At 40.3% G+C, this 27,560-nt stretch overlaps 2 protein-coding genes across 2 annotated transcripts in view; one reads left to right on the top strand and one right to left on the bottom strand.

Moving 5' to 3' along the window:
* Positions 1 to 27,560, top strand: part of LOC128659954 (gastrula zinc finger protein XlCGF26.1-like) — a 472,524-nt gene that overhangs the window by 193,489 nt on the left and 251,475 nt on the right. The gene's annotated exons all lie outside the window — the stretch shown is intronic.
* Positions 1,771 to 5,503, bottom strand: LOC128659953 (gastrula zinc finger protein XlCGF26.1-like). Its single transcript, XM_053713544.1, has 2 exons — positions 5,387 to 5,503; positions 1,771 to 4,508 (listed from the first exon to the last, which is right to left on the bottom strand). Exon 2 carries the CDS (start codon positions 4,279 to 4,281, stop codon positions 2,659 to 2,661), a length of 1,623 nt encoding a protein of 540 aa, XP_053569519.1. The 5' UTR covers positions 4,282 to 4,508; positions 5,387 to 5,503; the 3' UTR covers positions 1,771 to 2,658.

The following is a 27,560-nucleotide window of genomic DNA, read 5'->3' on the forward strand; positions in this document are numbered from 1 at the left end:
AATCTTGTGTGACAAGGAGTCAGACAGGCAGTGGTGGGGGGGGGGGCAGCCTTGGCTGTCTGGTATCTGTGAAATTTGGTGTTTTGTGATACCTGATTTCAATAAAAACCTGTTTTCCACTTTCTAATAGGGTTGCTACACATTCGGTTTTCACCCGCAAAGTTCGGGTTTCAAATCATTTTGAGTCATGTGTCCGGGTTTCAGATCATCAGAAATCTGTTCATACTTTGTGTTTGAAGCCGATAACAGCAGATGCAGGAGGAAGGGGGGTGTTACTCAAAAATCAAGCAGGAAGTCTACAGGGAGCTAAGGCAACTGTGAGGTCAGGTATTTAGGGTACTCTGAGCTGACTAACAGCAGCTTTGTCAGAGTAGCAGTCAAACTCACCCATGTGCAGGCACCTTGGAACAGCAGTTATCTGTCACACACGGAGCCTCAATAAACTGATGTGGCAGAGAGGTCAGTGGCTGCTTAGTGTTACATTACACAGATCAGTGTAGCTAGTGAAGTTATTGTCCTCTAAGTTGCACAGTAGATCTTAGTCTGTTTACCAGAACCTGCATTACTTATATACGTTATTCTGAACAATAAAATATGTATCAGCAAAAAAATCTAAATAAAAATGTCTCAGCATTTACATAATGTTTTTAATGCATTTCTTTGTTAATATAAAATGTTTTGTCATCAAGTTCAGTTTAAATCTTCCTTATATGTCTCTTCCTGCTCATCTTTCTGTATACCTGTCTTTCTGTCTGTTTATCTTTTTATCTCTGTCTATTTGTCTTGCTCTCTGTCATCTATTATCTCTCTATATCGGTCTGTTGGTCTATCTCTTTATATGTAAGCAACTATCTACTAGTCTGTATCTATTTATATATTTGTCTCTTTATGCCTATCTGTTTTATATCCATCTGTTTAAATGTCTGTATCTACCAATGTGTATAATATATATATGTGTGTGTGTTTATGTATATACCTTTCTGTCAGTCTGTCTACCAAACAGTATATATCTATCATCTCTCTCATCTATCTATATTTGCTGTGTGTGTCTTAAATTAAACATTATAACACTCAATCCTTTATTGACAGACCAAAAAATGGTAAAATATATATATATATTTTTTTAAATAAAATTTTTTATTGAGGTAAATGAGGCAGACAATATAAACAATGTGAGTTCGAGAGAAAAGATAAATGATTTCCAGTTTCAAATATACTCAAGAGACAAATGAAAAATTACAAAAACATAAAACAATACAACAATAGTCAGGCATAACCTATGGATGTCTGCTATGGTACACGAGAAACAAGTTTAATCTGCAAGCGAGATTATATATATGATACCTCCTTTATATTTTTCAAATCTGAGTTCTCTAAGGGGTATATAAAAGAAAAAAAGGCCACTTTTGAGCCTTGACTTATTAATTATAAAAGTAAACAGTTTGCAAAGCAGGTAAATGGAATACGATAGCTATAGTTATGGTAAGGAATAAGTCAGCACCTCTAAACACGTTGTGGGGATTATGTAAAGCGAGCTATATGAAATGTGAGGTTCCTCTTAATCTATGGAATCGGCATTTACCTTTTTATAGCTCTTTATAGTTTCTAATTATGTTTAATAACCATTAGAGAAGTGTGAATGTGAAAAGTAGTCAAAGAGTTAGGGTTGAGTTATAGATGAATTATAAAATACAATTGCAGGCAGAGAACAGTGTATACCTTATTCCGAGAAAGAGCAGAAAGAGCAGTCAGAAGAGTGGGGGGGGGAAAAGGGGGGGAGGGGGGGGAAGAACCAGGCACAGGGAGGGGGGTCGTATCACAGTCCCCCCCGCGTAGTCTGTGTGGAAATATATTACTATGCATCCTTCAAAATGAGAGAATCCTATAAAATATATTTTATTAAAGGGACACTCTGGTCAAAATTTAAATACACAGATGAATTACATCAAGTGCTTGACAAATATGTTCAAAAATTAGGAGTCCGTAAGAATATTTAGGAGCCAGGCATATTTTTAAGAGCCAGACAGTTGGATTTGTATATAGATATATGGAGAATAACCCAAAAAGTTAGGAACCAGGGGTAAAATTCTAGGAGCCAGTGGCTCCCAGGCTCTTGGGTTTGTCGAGCCCTGAATTACATATTTGGATAGAAACATATTTGCAATAAACACGTATTGGCAAAAATGTTTCTAGTAAAAGTTATCACTATTTTAGTGATAATATTTTTATCTGCAAGTGCATGTGAAGCATAGCTAGATACTCTCAGTGCACCGGCATTTTAAACACTGCAGCTGCTCATAGCACCAGTGGGTCTTGTATCATATCATCAATGAACAAATTGAAGTCATTACCAGATGGTAAAAGCACCTTAGGCTCTCTGAGCAAGTGCTGTGTTTAAAATGCTGGTGCATGGTGCATACTTAAATACACTTTTTAAACAACTATAACTTATTAGAAGCATTTTTTTCTAAAACGTGTATATAACAAAAATGCTTCTACTCAAAACTTAAATGCATTCACGTGGATTCCAATTTTGGCTGGAATGTCCCTTTAAGGTCGTGTGAAGCCACACCCCTAACCACATCCTCAAACACGCCCATTTGCAAAGTATCAGATAATCGGCTGTGCAAAAGATAGCAACCCTACTTTCTAAACATGTTAACGGTTTCTTCCCTTGTGAATCGTTTCATGAGTTTTCAGACTACTTATTTGTGTAAAACATTTCCCACACTCTGTACATGTGAAAGGCTTTTCTCCTGTGTGAATCCTTTCATGAGTTTTCAGACTATTTATTTGTGTAAAACATTTCCCACACTCTGTACATGTGAAAGGCTTTTCTCCTGTGTGAATCCTTTCATGAGTTTTCAGAGAATTAATGTGTGCAAAACTTTTTCCACACTTTGTACATATGAACATATTTTCTCCTGTGTGAATCCTTTCATGAGTTTTCAGACTACTTATTTGTGTAAATCCTTTTCCACACTCATTACATGTGAATGGCTTTTCTCCTGTGTGAATCCTTTCATGATTTTCCAGATGACTCTTTTTTGTAAAACTTTTTCCACACTCTGTACATGTGAAAAGCTTTTCTCCTGTGTGAATCCTTTCATGAGTTTTTAGTTCACACTGGTTTGTAAATCCTTTCCCACACTCTGTACATGTGAAAGGCTTTTCTCCTGTGTGAATCCTTTCATGAGTTTTCAGATTACTCTTTTGTGAAAAACGTTTTCCACACTCTGTACATGTGAAAAGCTTTTCTCCCGTGTGAATCCTTTCATGAGTTTTTAGATCACACTGGTTTATAAATCCTTTTCCACACTCAGTACATGTGAAAGGCTTTTCTCCTGTATGAATCCTTTCATGATTTTTCAGATTACACTTTTTTGTAAAACTTTTTCCACACTCTGTACATGTGAAAGGCTTTTCTCCTGTGTGATTCCTTTCATGAGTTTTCAGATGACTCTTTTTTGTAAAACTTTTTCCACACTCTGTACATGTGAAAGGTTTTTCTCCTGTGTGAATCATTTCATGAGTTTTCAGACTACTCTCTTTTGTAAAACTTTTTCCACACTCTGTACATGTGAAAGGCTTTTCTCCTGTGTGAATCCTTTCATGAGTTTTCAGATTACTCTTTTCTGTAAAACTTTTTCCACACTCTGTACATGTGAAAAGCTTTTCCCCTGTGTGAATCCTTTCATGAGTTTTCAGATTACTCTTTATTGTAAAACTTTTTCCACACTCTGTACATGTGAAAAGCTTTTCTCCTGTATGACTCCTTTCATGATTTTTCAGATTACTCTTTCTTGTAAAACTTTTTCCACACTCTGTACATGTGAAAGGCTTTTCTCCTGTGTGAATCCTTTCATGAGTTTTCAAACTACTCTTTTTTGTAAAACTTTTTCCACACTCTGTGCATATAAAAGGTTTTTCTCCTGTGTGAATAATTTCATGAGTTTTCAGATTACTCTTTAGTGTAAAACTTTTTCTACACTCTGTACATGTGAAAGGCTTTTCTCCTCTGTGACTCCTTTCATAATTTTTCAGATAATCCATTTGTGTAAAACATTTGCCGCACTCAGTACATGTGTATGGTTTCTCACGTGTGTGGATTTTGTAGTGCTCTAGTAGATGAGACTTCCATCTAAAGCTTTTTTCACATTCTGTAGATCTGAAAGGTTTCTCCTTTGTATGAATCATTTGGCCAGACTGTAGACTTTTCCCTTTTTTTAAATGTTTTGAGTACTCAGTAAATATGTGTGGTTTATCCTCTGGGATAATCATTTCAATAGATAAGGCATAAATGTTGTCCTCTTGATTGATGACTAAATTACTCTCTGTACATAATGATTGCTGCCCAGTTCCTGCCAATTCACCATCTTCTTTAAATATCTGCTGTGATATCCCCAATGTTTGTTAATATTCATTAATGTCTAAGACTATTGGAGTTTGCAGTATCATTCTGATGCTTCCTGTAGTGAAGGATGGATATGAACTATTTAAGTGATTGTCTACATAAAAAGAAATGGAAGAAAAATAAGAATGTTTATTCATTATAATATAATCCATCTCAATAAAAAAAAAACATTTTTTATACTCAAAAATGTCTTCCTTTTTGTATTTTTAAATTGATTTACCTGTAAATCACAAATTAAAAAAGGGTGACATAAATGTAAACATAACTATATCATAATAAACTAAACTGCGGATAAAAACAAGTTAAAGGGCCCATTAAACAAGGTGCATGTGGATAATGTTCTCAGCCAGGGAACAAGTACATCTGTATTCTGGGCAAGAGAGGAGGCATCAACCCTCCTCCTTTAACATTGCACAAGCAACTGCACATCTCAACCAGTTGGGTGAGAACATGATGTCTTAATCATCACAGACTAATAATCAGTGTGAGATGTTTTAAGAGGGTGTGGTTGTTTGATTTATATAAACAGCCAAAAACTTTATTAGTTTAATAATAATAATAATTAGTCACTGTAAAATTAAACACACAGTGGTGGTTCTGGGTTGGGGAACACTGGAGGAGTTGTGGGTGTTTCACACATGGGAACAAGGAAGGCATAAGTGCAGTTATGGATGTTCCATGAGCGAGGTCAGGGCAGAGGAAGGTGGAGTTGCAGGTGTTCTGAGTAATGAACCAGGTATGGGGGTGAGGTTAGGTAGTTGTTGGACATGATCCGTCTAAAAGCATAGAGGGGGGAGAAGTATTGTTTACCCTCTTTCTCAGCCCAATGGGGGTTACTCTTTCTTTATAACTGTCACTGACACAAATGTTCTTAAAGACGCGGATATAAATATAATAGTTTATATTTGTTTAATGAGTGATCTATTCTATTTTCCCAGTAATTAAAGTCAGCATAATATCTATTTTACTCACCTAACACATACGAGTTCATGCTGATAACAGGCTCCAATGTCTGTGCTCAGGAAGAAGGTTCCCTTATTCACTGCAGTAACATCAATACCTGATATCTCTCAGTGCTCTGGCCGTGTCTGTAAAAAGTATATTAAATGGTTTAAAGGGATAATAAATAATGGTTCTAATTAACTGTACGTATGGTATAAATAAAGGCCTACATAACAATTCATGTGATACAGATCAGCTGATTAGATTATTACAGATCTATTCAACATAATGGTAGAAAATCTATTTAAGTGGGGCCATATAACAACTTAACAAAAATATTATAATCTTTGTTTTTATCATTTCTATGAAACAATATTTTCTCTTGAAAGAAATATTAAATATCAGTTGTTTAAATATAAGTTAAATTGGATACTGCAGTGTTAGTATTGTACTTCCTACTAATTCTCACTGTCAGACATTTTGTCATGTGCTCCACCCCCAGTCCTTTAACTTCTCTTGGTCAATACTGAGTTGTCTTAAATCACACTGCAAGGGTGTGTGGGAGAGATAGGCACTAAAATGTTAATTTCAATTGTTCTTGGCTAGAGTTAAGAAAATAAAGATGTTTTTGTTTACATGGAGATAATATGAGATCTGTTCTTTTGGCAAATTCAGTCCATTTAAAAGTACCATAAAATATAGAATTACAAAACCACAGGTGCATAATAAAAATACAATGCAATAAAACGTACTATGAATTTAAAAAGAGAAGTAGATTATTTTCTGATAAATGTAGTTCTGCTGCACCTGTACCATGTGACAGCTAACAGCCAATAACAGACATATTTTTATATAATGTTAACTGCATATGCTAAGTAGGAGCCGGAGCCTCAGGTCATTTAAAAGGCTGTGTACAATTTAATAATGAACATAAATTACAAACAGCAAACAGTTATTTTACATAAAAACTAAACCTAAAGGTAAAATTTCCCATACACTTTATACTATTTTATACACCGGTAAAACAAGTCATTAGAAACACATTAAAGGGACAGCAAAGTCACAATTACACTTTTATTATTCAAATTTAAACAACTCTCCAAATTCCTTCTATTATCAAATCTGCTTTATTCTCTTGGGTACCTTTGTGGCAAAGCATATAATGCACTATGGTGCGCTAGCTGCTGATTAGTGGCACATACAAGCCTCTTGTCATTGGCTCACCTTATGTGCTCAGCTAGCTCCCAGTAGTGCATTTCTGCTGCTTCAATAAAGGATATCTAGAGAATGATGCAAATTTCATAATAGAAGTCAGTTGGAAAGTTGTTGAAAATTATATGTTCTATTTAAATTATGAAAATGTTTTTGGGTTTCTTGTTCTTTTAACCCCTTAATGACCACAGCACTTTTCCATTTTCTGTCTGTTTGTGACCAAGGCTATTTTTACATTTTTGTGGTGTTTGTGTTTAACTGTAATTTTCCTCTTACTCATTAACTGTACCCATATATATTATAACATAATTTATGCTTACCTGATAAATTCCTTTCTTCTGTTGTGTGATCAGTCCACGGGTCATCATTACTTCTGGGATATAACTCCTCCCCAACAGGAAGTGCAAGAGGATTCACCCAGCAGAGCTGCATATAGCTCCTCCCCTCTACGTCACTCCCAGTCATTCGACCAAGAATCAACGAGAAAGGAGAAACCAAGGGTGAAGTGGTGACTGGAGTATAATTTAAAAAATATTTACCTGCCTTAAAAAACAGGGCGGGCCGTGGACTGATCACACAACAGAAGAAAGGAATTTATCAGGTAAGCATAAATTATGTTTTCTTCTGTTATGTGTGATCAGTCCACGGGTCATCATTACTTCTGGGATACCAATACCAAAGCAAAAGTACACGGATGACGGGAGGGATAGGCAGGCTCATTATACAGAAGGAACCACTGCCTGAAGAACCTTTCTCCCAAAAATAGCCTCCGAAGAAGCAAAAGTGTCAAATTTGTAAAATTTGGAAAAAGTATGAAGCGAAGACCAAGTTGCAGCCTTGCAAATCTGTTCAACAGAGGCCTCATTCTTAAAGGCCCAAGTGGAAGCCACAGCTCTAGTAGAATGAGCTGTAATTCTTTCAGGAGGCTGCTGTCCAGCAGTCTCATAGGCTAAACGAATTATGCTACGAAGCCAGAAGGAGAGAGAGGTAGCCGAAGCCTTATGACCTCTCCTCTGACCAGAGTACACGACAAACAGGGAAGACGTTTGTCGAAAATCCTTAGTTGCCTGCAAGTAGAACTTGAGGGCACGAACTACATCCAGATTGTGTAGAAGACGTTCCTTCTTTGAAGAAGGATTTGGACACAAGGATGGAACAACAATCTCTTGATTGATATTCCTGTTAGTGACTACCTTAGGTAAGAACCCAGGTTTAGTACGCAGAACTACCTTGTCTGAGTGAAAAATCAGATAAGGAGAATCACAATGTAAGGCTGATAACTCAGAGACTCTTCGAGCCGAGGAAATAGCCATTAAAAACAGAACTTTCCAAGATAACAATTTTATATCAATGGAATGAAGGGGTTCAAACGGAACACCCTGTAAAACGTTAAGAACTAAGTTTAAACTCCATGGCGGAGCAACAGTTTTAAACACAGGCTTGATCCTAGCTAAAGCCTGACAAAAGGCCTGGACGTCTGGATTTTCTGACAGACGCCTGTGTAACAAGATGGACAGAGCTGAGATCTGTCCCTTTAATGAGCTAGCCGATAAACCCTTTTCTAAACCTTCTTGTAGAAAGGACAATATCCTAGGAATCCTAACCTTACTCCAGGAGTAACCTTTGGATTCGCACCAGTATAGGTATTTACGCCATATCTTATGGTAAATCCTTCTGGTAACAGGCTTCCTAGCCTGTATCAGGGTATCAATAACCGACTCAGAAAAACCACGTTTTGATAAAATCAAGCGTTCAATTTCCAAGCAGTCAGCTTCAGAGAAGTTAGATTTTGATGTTTGAATGGACCCTGTATCAGAAGGTCCTGTCTTAGAGGTAGAGACCAAGGCGGACAGGATGACATGTCCACTAGATCTGCATACCAAGTCCTGCGTGGCCATGCAGGCGCTATTAGAATCACTGATGCTCTCTCCTGTTTGATTTTGGCAATCAATCGAGGAAGCAGCGGGAAGGGTGGAAACACATAAGCCATCCCGAAGTTCCAAGGTGCTGTCAAAGCATCTATCAGAACCGCTCCCGGATCCCTGGATCTGGACCCGTAGCGAGGAAGTTTGGCGTTCTGGCGAGACGCCATGAGATCTATCTCTGGTTTGCCCCAACGTCGAAGTATTTGGGCAAAGACCTCCGGATGAAGTTCCCACTCCCCCGGATGAAGAGTCTGGCGACTCAAGAAATCCGCCTCCCAGTTCTCCACTCCCGGGATGTGGATTGCTGACAGGTGGCAAGAGTGAGACTCTGCCCAGCAAATTATCTTTGATACTTCCATCATTGCTAGGGAGCTTCTTGTCCCTCCTTGATGGTTGATGTAAGCTACAGTCGTGATGTTGTCCGACTGAAACCTGATGAACCCCCGAGTTTTTAACTGGGGCCAAGCCAGAAGGGCATGGAGGACTGCTCTCAATTCCAGAATGTTTATTGGCAGGAGACTTTCCTCCTGATTCCATTGTCCCTGAGCCTTCAGAGAATTCCAGACAGCGCCCCAACCTAGTAGGCTGGCGTCTGTTGTTACAATTGTCCAGTCCGGCCTGCTGAATGGCATCCCCCTGGACAGATGTGGTTGAGAAAGCCACCATAGAAGAGAGTTTCTGGTCTCTTGATCCAGATTCAGAGTAGGGGACAAGTCTGAGTAATCCCCATTCCACTGACTCAGCATGCACAATTGCAGCGGTCTGAGATGTAGACGTGCAAAGGGTACTATGTCCATTGCTGCTACCATTAAGCCGATCACCTCCATGCATTGAGCTACTGACGGGAGTTGAATGGAATGAAGGACGCGGCATGCATTTAGAAGCTTTGTTAATCTGTCTTCTGTCAGATAAATCTTCATTTCTACAGAATCTATAAGAGTCCCCAAGAATGGAACTCTTGTGAGAGGAAAAAGAGAACTCTTCTTTTCGTTCACTTTCCATCCATGCGACCTTAGAAATGCCAGAACTAACTCTGTATGAGACTTGGCAGTTTGAAAGCTTGAAGCTTGTATCAGAATGTCGTCTAGGTACGGAGCTACCGAAATTCCTCGCGGTCTTAGTACCGCCAGAAGGGCACCCAGAACCTTTGTGAAGATTCTTGGAGCCGTAGCCAATCCGAATGGAAGAGCTACAAACTGGTAATGCCTGTCTAAGAAGGCAAACCTTAGATACCGGAAATGATCTTTGTGAATCGGTATGTGAAGGTAAGCATCCTTTAAATCCACTGTGGTCATGTACTGACCCTTTTGGATCATGGGTAAGATTGTCCGAATAGTTTCCATTTTGAACGATGGAACTCTTAGGAATTTGTTTAGGATCTTTAAATCCAAGATTGGCCTGAAAGTTCCCTCTTTTTTGGGAACCACAAACAGGTTTGAGTAAAACCCTTGTCCTTGTTCCGACCGCGGAACCGGATGGATCACTCCCATTAATAACAGATCTTGTACACAGCGTAGAAACGCTTCTTTCTTTATCTGGTTTGTTGACAACCTTGACAGATGAAATCTCCCTCTTGGGGGAGAGAATTTGAAATCTAGAAGGTATCCCTGAGATATGATCTCTAGCGCCCAGGGATCCTGAACATCTCTTGCCCAAGCCTGGGCGAAGAGAGAGAGTCTGCCCCCCACCAGATCCGGTCCCGGATCGGGGGCCCTCGGTTCATGCTGTCTTTGGGGCAGCAGCAGGTTTCCTGGCCTGCTTGCCCTTGTTCCAGGACTGGTTAGGTTTCCAGCCTTGTCTGTAACGAGCAACAGCTCCTTCCTGTTTCGGTGCAGAGGAAGTTGATGCTGCTCCTGCTTTGAAATTCCGAAAGGGACGAAAATTAGACTGTCTAGCCTTAGCTTTGGCTTTGTCTTGAGGCAGGGCGTGGCCCTTACCTCCTGTAATGTCAGCGATAATTTCTTTCAAACCGGGCCCAAATAAAGTTTGCCCCTTGAAAGGTATATTAAGTAATTTGGACTTAGAAGTTACATCAGCTGACCAGGATTTTAGCCACAGCGCCCTACGTGCCTGAATGGCGAATCCTGAGTTCTTAGCCGTAAGTTTGGTTAAATGTACTACGGCCTCCGAAATGAATGAATTAGCTAGTTTAAGGACTCTAAGCCTGTCCGTAATGTCGTCCAGCGTAACTGAACTAAGGTTCTCTTCCAGAGACTCAATCCAAAATGCTGCCGCAGCCGTAATCGGCGCGATGCATGCAAGGGGTTGCAATATAAAACCTTGTTGAACAAACATTTTCTTAAGGTAACCCTCTAATTTTTTATCCATTGGATCTGAAAAAGCACAGCTATCCTCCACCGGGATAGTGGTACGCTTAGCTAAAGTAGAAACTGCTCCCTCCACCTTAGGGACCGTTTGCCATAAGTCCCGTGTGGTGGCGTCTATTGGAAACATCTTTCTAAATATTGGAGGGGGTGAGAACGGCACACCGGGTCTATCCCACTCCTTAGTAACAATTTCAGTTAGTCTCTTAGGTATAGGAAAAACGTCAGTACTCGCCGGTACCGCAAAGTATTTATCCAACCTACACAATTTCTCTGGTATTGCAACAGTGTTACAATCATTAAGAGCCGCTAAAACCTCCCCTAGTAATACACGGAGGTTCTCCAATTTAAATTTAAAATTTGAAATATCTGAATCCAATCTGTTTGGATCAGAACCATCACCCACAGAATGAAGCTCTCCGTCCTCATGCTCTGCAAGCTGTGACGCAGTATCAGACATGGCCCTAGTATTATCAGCGCACTCTGTTCTCACCCCAGAGTGATCACGCTTGCCTCTTAGTTCTGGTAATTTAGCCAAAACTTCAGTCATAACAGTAGCCATATCTTGTAATGTTATCTGTAATGGCCGCCCAGATGTACTAGGCGCCATAATATCACGCACCTCCCGGGCGGGAGATGCAGGTACTGACACGTGAGGCGAGTTAGTCGGCATAACTCTCCCCTCGCTGTTTGGTGAAATTTGTTCAATTTGTACAGATTGGCTTTTATTTAAAGTAGCATCAATACAGTTAGTACATAAATTTCTATTGGGCTCCACCTTGGCATTGGAACAAATGACACAGGTAACTTCCTCTGAATCAGACATGTTTAACACACTAGCAATAAACTTGCAACTTGGTTACAATCTTATTTAAGAAAAACGTACTGTGCCTCAAAGAAGCACTAAACGATTAAATGACAGTTGAAATACTGAACTGAAAAGACAGTTATAGCATCAATCCTTAAAAACAACACAACTTTTAGCAAAGGTTTGTTCCCATTAGTAAAGTAACAATAATTAAAACAACGTTTTTTAATCACAGTCAATATATAAATCTCACAGCTCTGCTGAGAGAATCTACCTCCCTCCAAAGAAGTTTGAAGACCCCTGAGTTCTGTTAGAGATGAACCGGAACATGCAGGAAATACAAGAGTAACTGACTGGAAATTTTTGATGCGTAGCAAAGAGCGCCAAAAAACGGCCCCTCCCCCTCACACACAGCAGTGAGAGAGAAACGAAACTGTCACAATTAAAACAAGCAACTGCCAAGTGGAAAAATAATGCCCAAATATTTATTCACTCAGTACCACAGAAAATGCAAACGATTCTACATTCCAGCAAAAACGTTTAACATAATAAATACCTATTAAAAGGTTTAATGTACTTTTAACAGAGTAATTCCAGTGAAATACCATCCCCAGAATACTGAAGTGTAGAGTATACATACATGTCATTATAACGGTATGGCAGGATTTTCTCATCAATTCCATTCAGAAAATAAAAACTGCTACATACCTCAATGCAGATTCATCTGCCCGCTGTCCCCTGATCTGAAGCTTTTACCTCCCTCAGATGGCCCGAGAAACAGCAATATGATCTTAACTACTCCGGTTAAAATCATAGCAAAAACTCTGGTAGATTCTTCTTCAAACTCTGCCAGAGAGGCAATAACACGCTCCGGTGCTATTGTAAAATAACAAACTTTTGATTGAAGTTATAAAAACTAAGTATAATCACCATAGTCCTCTCACACATCCTATCTAGTCGTTGGGTGCAAGAGAATGACTGGGAGTGACGTAGAGGGGAGGAGCTATATGCAGCTCTGCTGGGTGAATCCTCTTGCACTTCCTGTTGGGGAGGAGTTATATCCCAGAAGTAATGATGACCCGTGGACTGATCACACATAACAGAAGAAATATTGATTTTCTCGCCATTAAATGGACTTTCTAAAGATAAAACATTATTTTCATCATATCTTATAATTTACTATAAAAAAACCCCATAATTTATGTAAGAACTTACTTAATAAATTCATTTTTTTTCATATTGGCAAGAGTCCATGAGCTAGTGACGTGGGGGATATACAATCCTACAAGGAGGAGCAAAGTTTCCCAAACCTCAAAATGCCTATAAATACACCCCTCACCACACCCAGAATTCAGTTTAACGAATAGCCAAGAAGTGGGGTGATAAAGAAAGGAGTAAATAGCATCAACAAAGGAATTTGGAAATAATTGTGCTTTATACAAAAAATCATAACCACCATAAAAAATGGTGGGCCTCATGGACTCTTGCCAATATGAAAGAAATTAATTTATCAGGTAAGTTCTTACATAAATTATGTTTTCTTTCATGTAATTAGAAAGAGTCCATGAGCTAGTGACGTATGGGATATCAATACCCAAGATGTGGAACTCCATGCAAGAGTCACTAGAGAAGGAGGGATAAAATAAAAAAAAAGCAATTTTCCGCTGAAAAAATAATCCACAACCCAAATCATAAGTTTATTCTTTAATGACAAGAAAAACTTAAAACAGCAACAGAAGAATCAAACTGAAACAGCTGCCTAAAGAACTTTTCTACCAAAAACTGCTTCTGAAGAAGCAAATACATAAAAACGGTATAATTTAGTAAATGTATGCAAAGAGGACCAAGTTGCCGCTTTGCAAATCTGATCAACTGAAGCTTCATTCTTAAAAGCCCACGAAGTGGAGACTGATCTAGTAGAATGAGCTGTAATTCTCTGAGACGGGGCTTGACCCGACTCCAAATAAGCTTGAAGAATCAGAAGCTTTAACCAAGAAGCCAAGGAAATAACAGAAGCCATCTGACCTTTCCTAGGACCAGAAAATATAACAAACAGACTAGAAGTCTTCCTGAAATCTTTAGTAGCTTCAACATAATATATCAAAGCTCTTACCACATCCAAAGAATGTAAGGATCTTTCCAAAGAATTCTTAGCATTAGGACACAAGGAAGGGACAACAATTTCTCTACTAATGTTGTTAGAATTCACAACCTTAGGTAAAAATTTAAATATAATAATAATAATAATTTGTGATTTATATAGCGCTTTTCTCCCTGTGAGACTCAAAGCACTTTACAAATATACCAACATAAGACATAAAAGTTAGGAGTTTCTGAAGGTCAGATAAACGGACTGAATGCCTGATGGAAGAGGTGGGTCTTTAGCTTTTTTTTAAAAGTCTGTAAGGACGGTGCCTCTCTGATTGCACACGGTAAAGAGTTCCAGAAAGTAAGAGCAACGTGGCAGAATGCTCTGGAGCCTGAGTTTGTCCTTATTCTTGGCACTGAGAGGAGGGATGTGTTGGCTGACCTAAGTGAACGGGATGGAATGTAGGGTGTCAGGAGCTCTTTCAGGTACTGTGGGCCTTGGTTGTTTAAGGCTTTGAAGGTCAGCAGGCGAATTTTAAAATATGTTCGCCATTTAATTGGAAGCCAATGCAGGGAGTGGAGAACAGGTGTTATGTGGCAGGAGCGAGATTGATTGGTCAATAGTCTGGCTGCTGCATTTTGTACTGTCTGAAGGCGATGGAGTTCTTTTTTTGGGAGGCCCAAGTAAAGTGCATTGCAGTAATCTAGCCTAGAGGATAAAAATGCATGGATTAATGTTGGCATATCATCCGGTGGAATTAAGTGTTGTATCCTGGCTATGTTTTTCAGATGAAAGTAGGCAGATTTTATTACAGAGGAAATCTGCTGTTTAAAAGATAGTCCAGCGGGGGGCGGAGCCAAGAGCCGAGGCAGTGAGACGTGTGTTGGTGGAGCTCCTGGCTTTACATTTTATTTATTTAAGTCTTTCTGGGGAAAACTACTACAATTCATACAAAAATAATGATATATGGCAATCTGAACTGAGATACTATTGGGAACTCCACGTCAGCTGTGCTTATAATCAAAAAAGGGTGAAGCAACTTCCTGCATGGACTTTACCGCTTCTGTAATGGAGGTTTGCACTTTTATTGAAATCCAAGCCCTGCTTCTGGAGTATGAGCAACTAATACTCAATAGATTTGACTGTCTAATTGCAGCGGTAGAAGCGGAGAGCTTCAAAAACAAGCTGAATAAACTTGATGAGGCGGGAGTGGCAGTTTGCTGCACGCAGCTTGACACCATACAGCTGGCGGTAGGAGATTCTCCCTTTGTGCCTGTTCTACCCAAGAGAGAGCGGATCGAGCCCGGGAATGACGACTCCGGCGGTACAGTGAACTCACCTGTTGTGTGGGACCATGGCTCGCAGGCGCCCCAGAGGGAATCGTTCACAAGAGTAGAGAGGCTCCTGCCGTAAGGTGTGTGATGGTGGGAACAGCCGATGCTTGCCCATGGGGGGTTCTACTTATCTCACATTTGGAGTTCCTCATGCTTGGGGGTCCAGAGCCGCACTGCACAAGAGTCCCTCCCTTGATCGCAGCCACATTAATTTTGCAGGGCGAGAGCACTTGGCGCTCTGACAACCGTGTCAAAATTGGAGTTGGCTGATATCTCAAGTGCGACAGGGGATGCCGACTGGTCAGGCCCAGTACACCATTTTGACCCTAACACACGCGCCTTAATGACCCAGGACATAGCTTTCATGAGAATCTCCACTGTTAGACTTAAGGGCACTATATGTGTGAAAACTATGGCCTGAAGATGTGTAGACCTTGAATCTACAACTTTTCCCTTTTTCTTTGTTTGCCTGTTTATGAAGATCTGACTGTTCTTACAATGAGGACGCTGCCATGAACAAGTTTTATCCTACCCTTTTCTCCTTACAGTTAAATGTGTTTTGCCCTAGATTTTTTTTTTATGTTCAGCAGTGTGATTAATGCATGCCATGATTCTGCTATATGCTGACCGGACTGCTGGGATGATTGTGATTGGTTGATTGCTCCCCTTCCCATATGTCTGGTTATACATCTAGCTTCCTATGAAACAGAGGTATAATATATTGTAAAGAGGGAAGCCACCCTTCTGTATATATGGAACTATGGGTCTGTGCCATACCTTACCAATGCTATAAAGCTACTCAGTCTCTCTTACGCTGCTAATATGCTTTTCTACCTTGTAAGATTATATGTTCTCAGTACAGGATGCCTCAGTTTAAAACTTTAACAGTGCCTCGTTGGTGGCGGTGGACAGTAAGCCATAATTTCGAGAAATATTTAGTCTTTAGGGGGCACCTGTTATATTATGCTTGCCGCAAGGTTTCAATAGTCTGCACACATAATGTAAAGCATATACAAGTGTTATTATTAACTAGTGCAAACAAGCTGACAATTGAATATTTTAAAAGGATCATTGTAGAGTGGGCCCAGTTTGTAATTGTCCATAGATTAATTAGGTCAAAACATTTAGTTTATTATGAGAACAGGCCTATACTAAGCTTGGCACCCTCAGAGTCATTATTGTGTCGGGCTCTGGGGCTCCTACCCGCACACAACTTGGAGAAGAGACTGCTCCCTAAATGCTGAAGACTTCCCTCCCCCCCTCAACTATGGGGCTAGGGATTAATAGCTTATCCTATGTAACCCCCTTTTTGGCAGAGTTAGGTAGCCTCTGCCCTGTTTGTAGAGCCTAGATCTAGTTTGTCTCTATAGGAGTGTCACTTAGGCTCTCCGAATTTTTTAATGAAAGAATTCCTATGTTTATCCTTATGTGTTTTAATTTTTCCTGACTGCTTACCCCTATAATAAGTATAACTGTTAGCTTGCATTAACATTTACTGTATGTGTCAGGCCTACGGGCATGGTGCTCAAGCACAAAAGTTAACGAAGGGAGACACTGATAGATTTGAATTATTACCCTGTTATATATGGCTAATTGCATGTGGAATTATTCTCTCCTTTATATAGCTACTGTACTATTCCTTTATTTGTCGTTTTGATGTTATGCCATCTATATAGATGTGAACAGTTGTATTCCTTCATATATTAGTACCTAGATTTTTCTGTGAAGCAGTTCCTGAAGTTTGTTTTCCTTCTTCTCTTTTACACAGTTTTGAGTAATTGTATATTTAATGAGCTTGCTATTAGTTTTATAAACAAGCCTAAAATATTTATACAATGTCCAATTAAGATTAGTCTAAGTTGTCTGAGACATGTCTTCAGTTAGGCCCAGTGTTCAGATCCTATGAGAGGATCTCTATTCCATGGAAGATGCTAGCGCCGTAACCATTAAAACTAGAGGCATGGAGGGAGGGTAACACTCTGCCTGGTAACACCCCATTTACTGATATATTATTGTATACGTCTTTGGACTTGTACTGATGTTTTGGAGATGTTATCCTTCATGTTGTGACTGCTGTATCGGTTAATTGCCTCAATAAAAATATTTAAAAAACAAACAAAAAGATAGTCCAGCGTCAATCAGCACTCCGACGTTTCGTACCTTTGCTGAACTAACGAGTTCAGAGCCTCCAAGCTCCAGGCCAGTTGGGTGATCGTGGGATATTTTTGATGCCCGGGGTCCCCTCACCAAGAGTAACTCTGTTTTGTCCGGGTTCACTTTGAGACAGCTAGCATTCATCCATTCTATGAGGTCTGTTAAGCAACTGTTTATGTGGCATGCTGGGTCTGTAGTATCTGGATCAAAGGAGAAGTAGAGTTGTGTGTCATCAGCGTAACAATGATACCTTAAGCCATGTCGGTTAATGATGTCCCTCAGTGGTAGTAAGTAAATTGCGAATAGCATGGGAGACAGGATAGATCCTTGTGGAACTCCGCAGGCTAGTTCTGTTGGTGCTGATGAGCTTGATCCTGATATTACTCTCTGTGATCTACCAGCGAGGAAAGATTTAAACCAGTTAAGGACTGTGCCTCCTAGACCACAGATGTACTACTAGCCCTCTATTAGAATCCTATGGTCAATGGTATCAAATGCAGCTGAGAGATCCAGGAGGATTAGGATGGAGTAATCACCTTTGTCTCTTGCCATGAGGAGATCATTTAGCACTCAGACTAGCGCTGTTTCAGTGCTGTGGCGGCATCTGAAGCCTGACTGGAAAGGATTGAATATGTTTAGGCGTGATAGATGGGCTTCCAGTTGAGTTGCCACTACTTTTTCAATTATTTTCCACAGAAATGGGAGGTTGGATAATGTTCTGTAATTAGTCATGCAGTCTGGGTCTAATAAAGGTTTCTTTAGGAGTGGTTTTACCACAGCTTCTTTTAGAGGATCTGGAAAGTCTCCTGTTTTTAGTGAACACTGCACTATTTTTGTGAGGACTGGGGCGAGTGTTTCAATGCATCCAGATATGAGCTGAGTTGGAGCAGGGTCTAAGTCACACATAGTAGGTTGCAACGTTAGTATGGTGTTTTTAAATTCTTTTATATACACATTTGTAAAAGTGGACCATAATCTGGGGCAATCTGGCATTCCTTTGTAGTGGTTCTGGTGTGTAACTGTTTGGCCTGCTGTGATAGTGGTTCTGATTGAGGAAATCTTGACTCTGAAGAAGTTTGCAAATGCTTCACATTTATCCTGAGAAAAGTTGGTGGGGCTAAGAATGCATGCTGGTTTGCAGATGATGTCCGCATTGAAAAATCAGAAAAGGAGATTCACAAGAAAGAGCAGATAATTCAGAAACTCTTCTAGCAGAAGAGATAGCTAAAAGGAACAACACTTTCCAAGAAAGAAGTTTAATGTCCAAAGAATGCATAGGCTCAAATGGAGGAGCCTGTAACGCCTTCAAAATCAAATTAAGACTCCAAGGAGGAGAAATTGATTTAATGACAGGCTTAATACGAACTAAAGCCTGTACAAAACAGTGAATATCAGGAAGTTTAGCAATCTTTCTGTGAAATAAAACAGAAAGAGCAGAGATTTGTCCCTTCAAGGAACTTGCAGAGAAACCCTTATCCAAACCATCCTGAAGAAACTGTAAAATTCTAGGGATTCTAAAAGAATGCCAAGAGAATTTATGAGAAGAACACCATGAAATGTAGGTCTTCCAAACTCGATAATAAATCTTTCTAGAGACAGATTTACGAGCTTGTAACATAGTATTAATCACTGAGTCAGAAAAACCTCTGACTTTTCCATACCTTCAAATTTAATCATTTGAGATCCTGATGGAAAAACGGACCTTGAGACAGTAGGTCCAGCATTAACGGAAGTCGCCAAGGTTGGCGGCTGGACATCCGAACCAGATCCGCATACCAAAACCTGTGTGGCCATGCTGGAGCCACCAGCAACACAAACGATTGTTCCATGATGATTTTGGAGATCGCTCTTGGAAGGAGAACTAGAGGAGGGAAAATGTAAGCAGGAAGATAACACCAAGGGAGTGTCAGCGCATCCACTGCTTCCGCCTGATCATCCTTGGACAGGTATCTGGGAAGTTTCTTGTTTAGATGAGAGGCCATCAGATCTATCTCTGGAAGACCCCCCCATCTGAACAATCTGAAAACATCTGGATTGGAGGGACCACTCCCCTGGATGTAAAGTCTGACGGCTGAGATAATCCACTTCCCAATTGTCTACACCTGGGATATGCACCGCAGAGATTAGACAGGAGCTGGATTCTGCCCAAGCAAGTATCCAAGATACTTCTTTCATAGCTTGGGGACTGTGAGTCCCACCCTGATGATTGACATATGCCACAGTTGTGATATTGTCTGAAAGCAAATGAACGGTTCTCTCTTCAACAGAGGCCAGAACTGAAGAGCTCTGAGAATTGCATGGAGTTCAAAAATATTGATCGGTAATCTCGCCTCTTGAGATTTCCAAACTTCTTGCGCTGTCAGAGATCCCCAAACAGCTCCCCAACCTGAAAGACGTGCATCTGTAGTGATCACAGTCCAGGTTGGCCGAACAAAGGAAGCCCCTTGAACTAAACGCTGGTGATTTAACCACCACATCAGAGAGTGTCGAACATTGGGATTTAAGGATATTAATTGTGATATCTTTGTATAATCCCTGCACCATTGATTCAGCATACAAAGCTGGAGAGGTCTCATGTGAAAACGAGCAAAAGGAATCGCGTCCGATGCTGCAGTCATGAGGCCTAAAACTTCCATGCACATAGCCACTGAAGGGAATGACTGAGACTGAAGGTGCCGACAAGCTGTAACCAATTTCAAATATCTCTTGTCTGTTAGAGACAGAGTCATGGACACTGAATCTATCTGGAAACCTAAAAAGGTGACCATTGTCTGAGGAAACAAGAAACTTTTTGGTAAATTGATCCTCCAACCATGTCTTTGAAGAAATAACACTAGTGGATTCATGTGAGATTCTGCAGAACATAAAGACTGAGCTAGTACCAAGATATCGCCCAAATAAGGAAACACTGCAATACCCTGCTCTCAGATTGCAGAGAGTAGGGTACCTAGAACCTTTGAAAAGATTCTTGGAGCTGTTGCTAGGCCAAATGGAAGAGCAACAAATTGGTAATGCTTGTCTAGAAAAGAGAATCTCAGGAACTGATAATGTTCTGGATGAATCGGAATATGAAGGTATGCATCCTGCAAGTCTATTGTAGACATATAAATGTCCTTGCTGAACAAAAGGCAGAATAGTCCTTATAGTCACCATCTTGAAAGTTGGTACTCTTACATAACTATTCAAAATTTTCAGATCCAGAACTGGTCTGAATGAATTTTCCTTCTTTGGGACAATGAATAGATTTGAATAAAACCCCAGACCTTGTCCCTGAAAAGGAACTGGCATGATTACCCTTGAAGACTCCAGGTCTGAAACACACTTCAGGAAAGCCTGAGCTTTTACTGGATTTGCTGGGATACGTGAGAGAAAAAATCTTCTCACAGGAGGTCTTACTCTGAATCCTATTCGATACCCTTGAGAGACAATGCTCTGAATCCATTGATTTTGGACAGAATTTATCTAAATATCCTTGAAAAACCCTAATCTGCCCCCTACCAGCTGAGCTGGAATGAGGGCCGCACTTTCATGCGGACTTAGGGGATGACTTTGGTTTTTTAAAAGGCTTGGATTTATTCCAATTTGAAGAAGGCTTCCAATTGGAAAGAGATTCCTTGGTGGAAGGATTAGATTTTTGTTCCTTATTTTGACGAAAGGAACAAAAATGGTTAGATGCCTTAGATTTACCCTTAGGTTTTTTATCCTGAGGCAGAAAAACTCCCTTTCCCCCAGTAACAGTTGAAGTAATAGAATCCAACTGAGAACCAAATAAATTATTACCTTGGAAAGAAAGAAATAATAATCTAGGACTTAGATATATCTAAGATCTATTCCAAGATTTAAGCCACAAAGCTCTTCTAGCCAAAATAGCTAAAGACATGGATCTAACATCAATTTTGATAATATCAAAAATGGCATCACAAATAAAATGATTACCATGTTGCAGTAAGTGAACAAAGCTAGATATGTCAGAATCCAATTCTTGTTGCGCTAAATTCTCCAACCAAAAAGTTGATGCAGTCGCAACATCAGCCAAAGAAATTGCAGGCCTAAGAAGATGACCTGGATATAAATAGGCTTTCCTTAGATAAGATTCAAGTTTCCTATCGAAAGGGTCTTTAAAAGAAGTACTATCTTCCATAGGAATAGTGGTACGTTTAGCAAGAGTAGAAATAACCCCATCAACTTTGGGGATCTTTTCCCAAAACTCTATAGAAATTGATGGTAAAGGATACAATTTTTTTAAACCTTGAAGAAGGAATAAAAGGAGTACCTGGCTTATTCCATTCCTTAGAAATCATATCAGAAATAGGAAAAAACTCTGGAGTAACCACAGGAGGTTTAAAAACAGCATTTAAACGTTTACTAGTCTTAACGTCAAGAGGACTGGCTTCCTCAATATCCAAAGTAATTAACACTTCTTTTAACAAAGAACGAATATACTCTATTTTAAATAAATAAGTAGATTTGTCAGTGTCAATATCTGAGGAAGGATCTTCTGAATCAGATAGATCCTCATCAGAGGAGGATAAATCATTATGTTGTCGGTCATTTGAAATTTCATCAACTTTATGAGAAGTTTTAAAAGACCTTTAACGTTTATTAGAAGGCGGAAATGCAGACAAAGCCTTCTGAATAGAATGAGTAACAAATTCTTTAAAATTCATAGGTATATCATGTACATTAGAAGTTGAAGGAACTGCAACTGACAATGTACTATTACTGATGGATACATTCTCTGCATGTAAAAGTTTATCATGACAACTATTACAAATGACATTCGGAGATATAATTTCCACAATCTTACAACAAATGCACTTAGCTTTGGTAGAACCGGTCAGGCAGCAAAGTTCCAACATATACTTCTGAGACAGGATCAGATTGAGACATCTTGCAAAATGTAAAAGAAAAAACAACATATAAAGCAAAATGATCAATTTCCTTATATGACAGTTTCAGGAATGGGAAAAAAATGCAAATAGCATAGCCCTTTGACATAGAAAAAGGCAAGAGGCAAATAGCAATGGGGTAATAAATTAATGAAAAATTTGGCGCCAAGTATGACGCACAACGTAACTGAAATTTTTTTGGCGCCAACAACATCCGGAAATGACACACTTGCGTCACTAACGACGCAACCCTGTGTAAGGACTCAGCATCAACTACGACGCTGGAAATGAAGAACTTGCGTCAACATACGTACTTTCAGCCAAACAATTCTCGCGCCAAGAATGATGCAATAAAGTCTAGCATTTGGCGCACCCGCAGGCCTAGTACTGCCCGCAATTTGCAAGAAAAATGTAGTCAATTTGAAAAAAAGACTAAACCCCAGGTAAGAAAAAATATTTCTTAATATGTTTATTTTCCCCAAATATGAAACTGACAGTCTGCACAAGGAAATACATGAACCTGACTCATGGCAAATATAAGTACAATACATATATTTAGAATTTTATATAAATGCATAAAGTGCCAAACCATAGCTGGGGTGTCTTAAGTAATAAAAAACATACTTACCGAAAGACACCCATCCACATATAGCAGATAGCCAAACCAGTACTGAAACAGATATCAGTAGAGGTAATGGTATATGAGAGTATATCGTCGATCTGAAAAGGGAGGTAGGAGATGAATCTTTACGACCGATAACAGAGAACCTAGGAAATAGATCTCCCATGAGGAAAACCATTGCATTCAATAGGTGATACTCCCTTCACATCCCTCTGACATTCGCTGTACTCTGAGAGGAATCGGGCTTCAAAATGCTAAGAAGCGCATATCAACGTAGAAATCTAAGCACAAACTTACTTCACCACCTCCATAGGAGGCAAAGTGTGTAAAACTGAATTGTGGGTGTGGTGAGGGGTGTATTTATATGCATGTTGAGGTTTGGGAAACTTTGCCCATCCTGGTAGGATTGTATATCCCATACGTCACTAGCTCATGGACTCTTGCCAATTACATGAAAGAAATTTAAAATGTGATGAAAATAATGAAAAAAAAAAAACATACTTTTTCTAAATTTAACCCCCAAAATCTGTTACACATCTACAACCACCAAAAAACACCCATGCTAAATAGTTTCTAAATTTTGCCCTGAGTTTAGAAATACCCAATGTTTACATTTTCTTTGCTTTTTTTTGCAAGTTATAGGGCAATAAGTACAAGTAACAATTTGCTATTTCCAAAACAATTTTTTTCCAAAATTAGCAATAGTTACATTGTAACACAGATATCTGTCAGGAATCCCTGAATAACCCTTCAAATGTATATATTTGTTTTAGTAGACAACCCAAAGTATTGATCTAGGCCCATTTTGGTTTATTTCATGCCACCATTTCACCGCCAAATGCGATCAAATAAAAAAAATACATTTTTTTCACAATTTTAGGTGTCTCACTGAAATTATTTACAAACAGCTTGTGCAATTATGGCAAAATGGTTGTAAAGCTTCTCTGTGATCCCCTTTGTTCAGAAATAGCAGACATATATGGCTTTGCCATTGCTTTTTGGTAATTAGAAGGCCACTAAATGCCGCTGCGCACCACACTTGTATTATGCCCAGCTTTGAAGGGGTTAATTAGGTATCTTGTAGGGTTAATTTTAGCTTTAGTGTAGAGATCAGCCTCCCACCTGACACATCGCACCCCCTGAACCCTTCCTGGCCCCCGTCAACAGCTCTCTTCACTCCCCCACCTCACAATTGTCACCGCCATCTTATGTACTGGCAGAAAGCATTTTTATTTTATTTTTAATTTTTTTCTCCTAATTGATTCTGCGGCGTTGGATCCCCTCTTAGACCCCAACCTCCCTGATCCCCCCATACAGCTCTCTAACCCTCCCCCTCTACCTATTTGCAGCCATCTTGGGTACTGGCAGCTGTCTGCCAGTACCCAGTTTGCCCCCCAAAAATATGTAATTTTTTAAAATTACAATAACATATTTTCTGCAGTGTAGCTGCCCCCCCCCCCTCAACATTCTACCTCACTCCCCTCCCAAAATGTCCCAGATATCCCCACCATCAGTTTCAGAAAAAAAATTTAATTGGAAAAAAAAGGAGATTCGGCCATAAGCTGAGTGATAATTATTACTTTAGCAAATAGCAGCTTCAGACTTCAGGACCAGGAAGCCACCTTACAAATCTGCTCCATAGTGGCCTCATTCTTGAAGGCCCAAGAAGAAGCCTCAGCTCTAGTGGAATGAGCTGTGATCCTCTGAGGAGGCTTATGTCCCACTGTCTTGTAGGCCAAGCGAATCAAGCCCCTCAACCAAAAGGACAAAGAAGTAGAAGAATCTCTCTGCCCCTTGTGCTTCCCTGAATACACCACAAAAAGGAACGTAGACTGTCTGAAATCCTTTGTAGCCTGAAGATAAAACTTCAAGGCTTGAACGACATCCAGATAATGAAGTAACCTCTCCTTAGGAGAAGAAGGGTTAGGACACAAAGAAGGAACAACTATTTCCTAATTGATGTTACAGTTAGACACCACCTTGGGAAGAAACCCCAAGCCAGTGTGAAGAACAGCCTTATCAGCATGAAAGGCCTAATAAGGAGGCTCACATTGCAAGGCTGCCAACTCAGAGACTCTGTGTGCCGATGCAATAGCCAGTAGGAAGAGAACCTTCAGGGAAAGAATCTTAATGTCAATAGAGTGCATAGGCTCAAATGGAACCCTCTACAACACATTAAGGACTAAGTTTAAGCTCCATGGAGGAGCAGACTGACTAAAAACTGGCCTGATTCTAGACAGAACCTGAACAATAGACTAAATATCAGGAAGCTCAGTGAGCCTCTTGTGTAATAAGACTGATAATGCCGAAATCTGTCCCTTTAAGGAACTGCGGGCAAGACCCTTTTCCAACCCATCTTGGAGAAAGGACAAGATCCTGGATACCTTAACCTTGTGCCAAGGATATCCATGCCTCTCACACCAGGACAAGTAAGTCCCACACCTTATGATAGATGCGACAAGTGACCAGCTTCCTGGCCTGAATGAAAGTATCAATCACACTCTCAGAAAAACCTCTCTTGGCCAAGACTAGGGGTTCAATCTCCACGCAGTCAGCCTTAGAGAATCTAGATTTTGATGTTGAAAGGGACCCTGTTCCAGAAAATCCCTGCGGCAGGGTAACCTCCATGGAGGAGAAGATGACATCCCCACCAGATCTGCAAACTACGTCCTCCGCGGCAATGACGGAGCAATCAGTATAGCCGAAGCTCACTCCTGTTTGATGCGGGCCACTACACAAGGTAGAAGTGGCAACGGTGGAAAAATGTAAGCTGGGTTGAACCCCCAAGGCCCTGCTAAGGCATCTATCAGCTCTGCCTGGGGATCCCTTGACCTCGACCCGTATCTGGGTAGCTTGCAATTGAGTCTGGATGACATGAGATCTATCTCTGGTGTTCCCCATCTGAGACAAATCTCTGCAAACACCTCAGGGTGGAGAGACCATTCCCCCGGATGAAAGGATTGCCTGCTGAGAAAGTCCGCTTCCCAGTTGTCCACACCCGGAATGTGGATCTCAGAGCGAGCAGTTGTGGGACTCCGCCCATTCCAATATCCGAGACACCCCCTTCATTGCTAGGGAGCTTCTCGTACCCCCCTGATGGTTGATGTACGCCATCGAGATAATGTTATCAGTCTGGAATCTGATGAAGCTGAATGACCCCAGAGGCCACGCCTTCAGATCATTGTAGATTGCTCAAAGTTCCAGAATATTTATCGGGAGGAGAGACTCCTCCTGGGTCCATTTTCCATGTGCCATCCTGGCACCCCAAACAGCTCCCCATCCTGCCAGACTCGTGCTGTGGTCACAATCTCCCAGGACGGTCTCAGGAAGGATGTCCCCAGGGACAGTTGTTCCGGACGGATCTACCAAGAGAGGGAGATCCAAGTCTGAGCCTCCAGGGATATCTGCTGTGATAGATCTGAATGATCACCGTTCCACTGTCTCAACATGCCCAATTGAAGAGGTCTGAGATGGAACCTGGCGAATGGAATGACATCTATGCTGGACACCATGAGCCCGATCACATCCATACACTGAGCCACCGAGGGACTGGAGGAGGACTGAAGGGCAAGACAGGTGGACGCAATCTTCCTGCATCACTGATCTGTGAGAAATATCTTCATAGATACAGAGTCTATTATCGTGCCCAGGAACTCCACTGTTACGGGAGGCAAGGGAGCTTTCCTACCGCAAGATAAGAAGGCTAAGCCTAAAGGATCTAGTTTTCATCCCTTTTGTGCAGACAAGGCCCAGCACTAGCAGCTCGCCCCGAAAGCGGATTAGTCCAAGGGAACTTGGAAACCAGCTCTGTCTTGGAACAAATCCAAGCAGCTCAAAAAGCCTCGAGTGTAGAAGGCAGGCAGTGAAACTTGTCAACGCTAATTGCTTGTGGAGCTGTTACTATGAGTCAATATGGTACTTTCACCCGAATCTCATTGAGAAGCTGACAGGGCTACTTAAAACTCCAGTCCCATTCCGAAGAGTACTACCCTCCATAAGAGACTACTCCGAATCTCTGACACCTCTCTGCCATCCTCCTGTGATGAAAGGCAAAGAATGACCAGGGGATGAGGGGAGTGGGGGAGGTATTTAAGCCTTTGGCTGGGGTGTATTTGCCTCCTCCTGGTGGCCAGGTTCTTAATTCCCAAAAGTAATGAATGAAGCTGTGGACTCTCCTCCCCTTTAGATGGAAATGGTTTATCTAGGCTCTAAAGTTAATTATAAACCTATAGGGAAATACAGTATTCTAGTTGGTTGATACTTAAAGATATATTGCTCAATGGATAACAGGAACAACACCCACAAATATATTATTTTCAGACCTCCTCAAGCTTCAAAATATGGTTTGGTTCTGCTACAAACATTCATTTTACAAAATGTTATAAATCATTATGTATTAAACTGGGCTTTTTAAATGAAAGAACTTAATGTTAAATTAATTAACACAGCATGGAAAATATAGAAAACAAATTAAATAAGTACAGTTGAGTTTTTTTTTAATTTAAACTCAGTTTCTTATATGAAGTGAAATAGTTTATCATTATCATAACAATATTTTCTCATTATATAAAACACAACAGTGTGAGGCTGGTAAAGATTTATGTCGGGTTTCACATTTTACCATTCAGTAGAAGCTCTGTAAGTATGAAGTCTCTCTGGTTCCTCCTGTGATATCACTGAGAGTTACACAGATATTTATACTAATGTGGGACTGTCACCATTCTATGTGTGACTCACATGAGTACAACTTGTCAGTTGGGAGACAATGAGGGGGTCACACCTGGACTTTTGTTCTGATATAGATGTCTATTGTCCCCTCTGGTGTCACATGAATACAGAGTCCCTGC

The sequence above is a fragment of the Bombina bombina genome, chromosome 5, assembly GCF_027579735.1.
Source record: "Bombina bombina isolate aBomBom1 chromosome 5, aBomBom1.pri, whole genome shotgun sequence".
Lineage (NCBI taxonomy): Eukaryota > Metazoa > Chordata > Amphibia > Anura > Bombinatoridae > Bombina > Bombina bombina.

Excerpts from the sequence above, each read along its gene's own strand:
- LOC128659953 (XM_053713544.1), bottom strand. The coding sequence starts at position 4,281 with ATGATTATCCCAGAGGATAAACCACACATATTTACTGAGTACTCAAAA.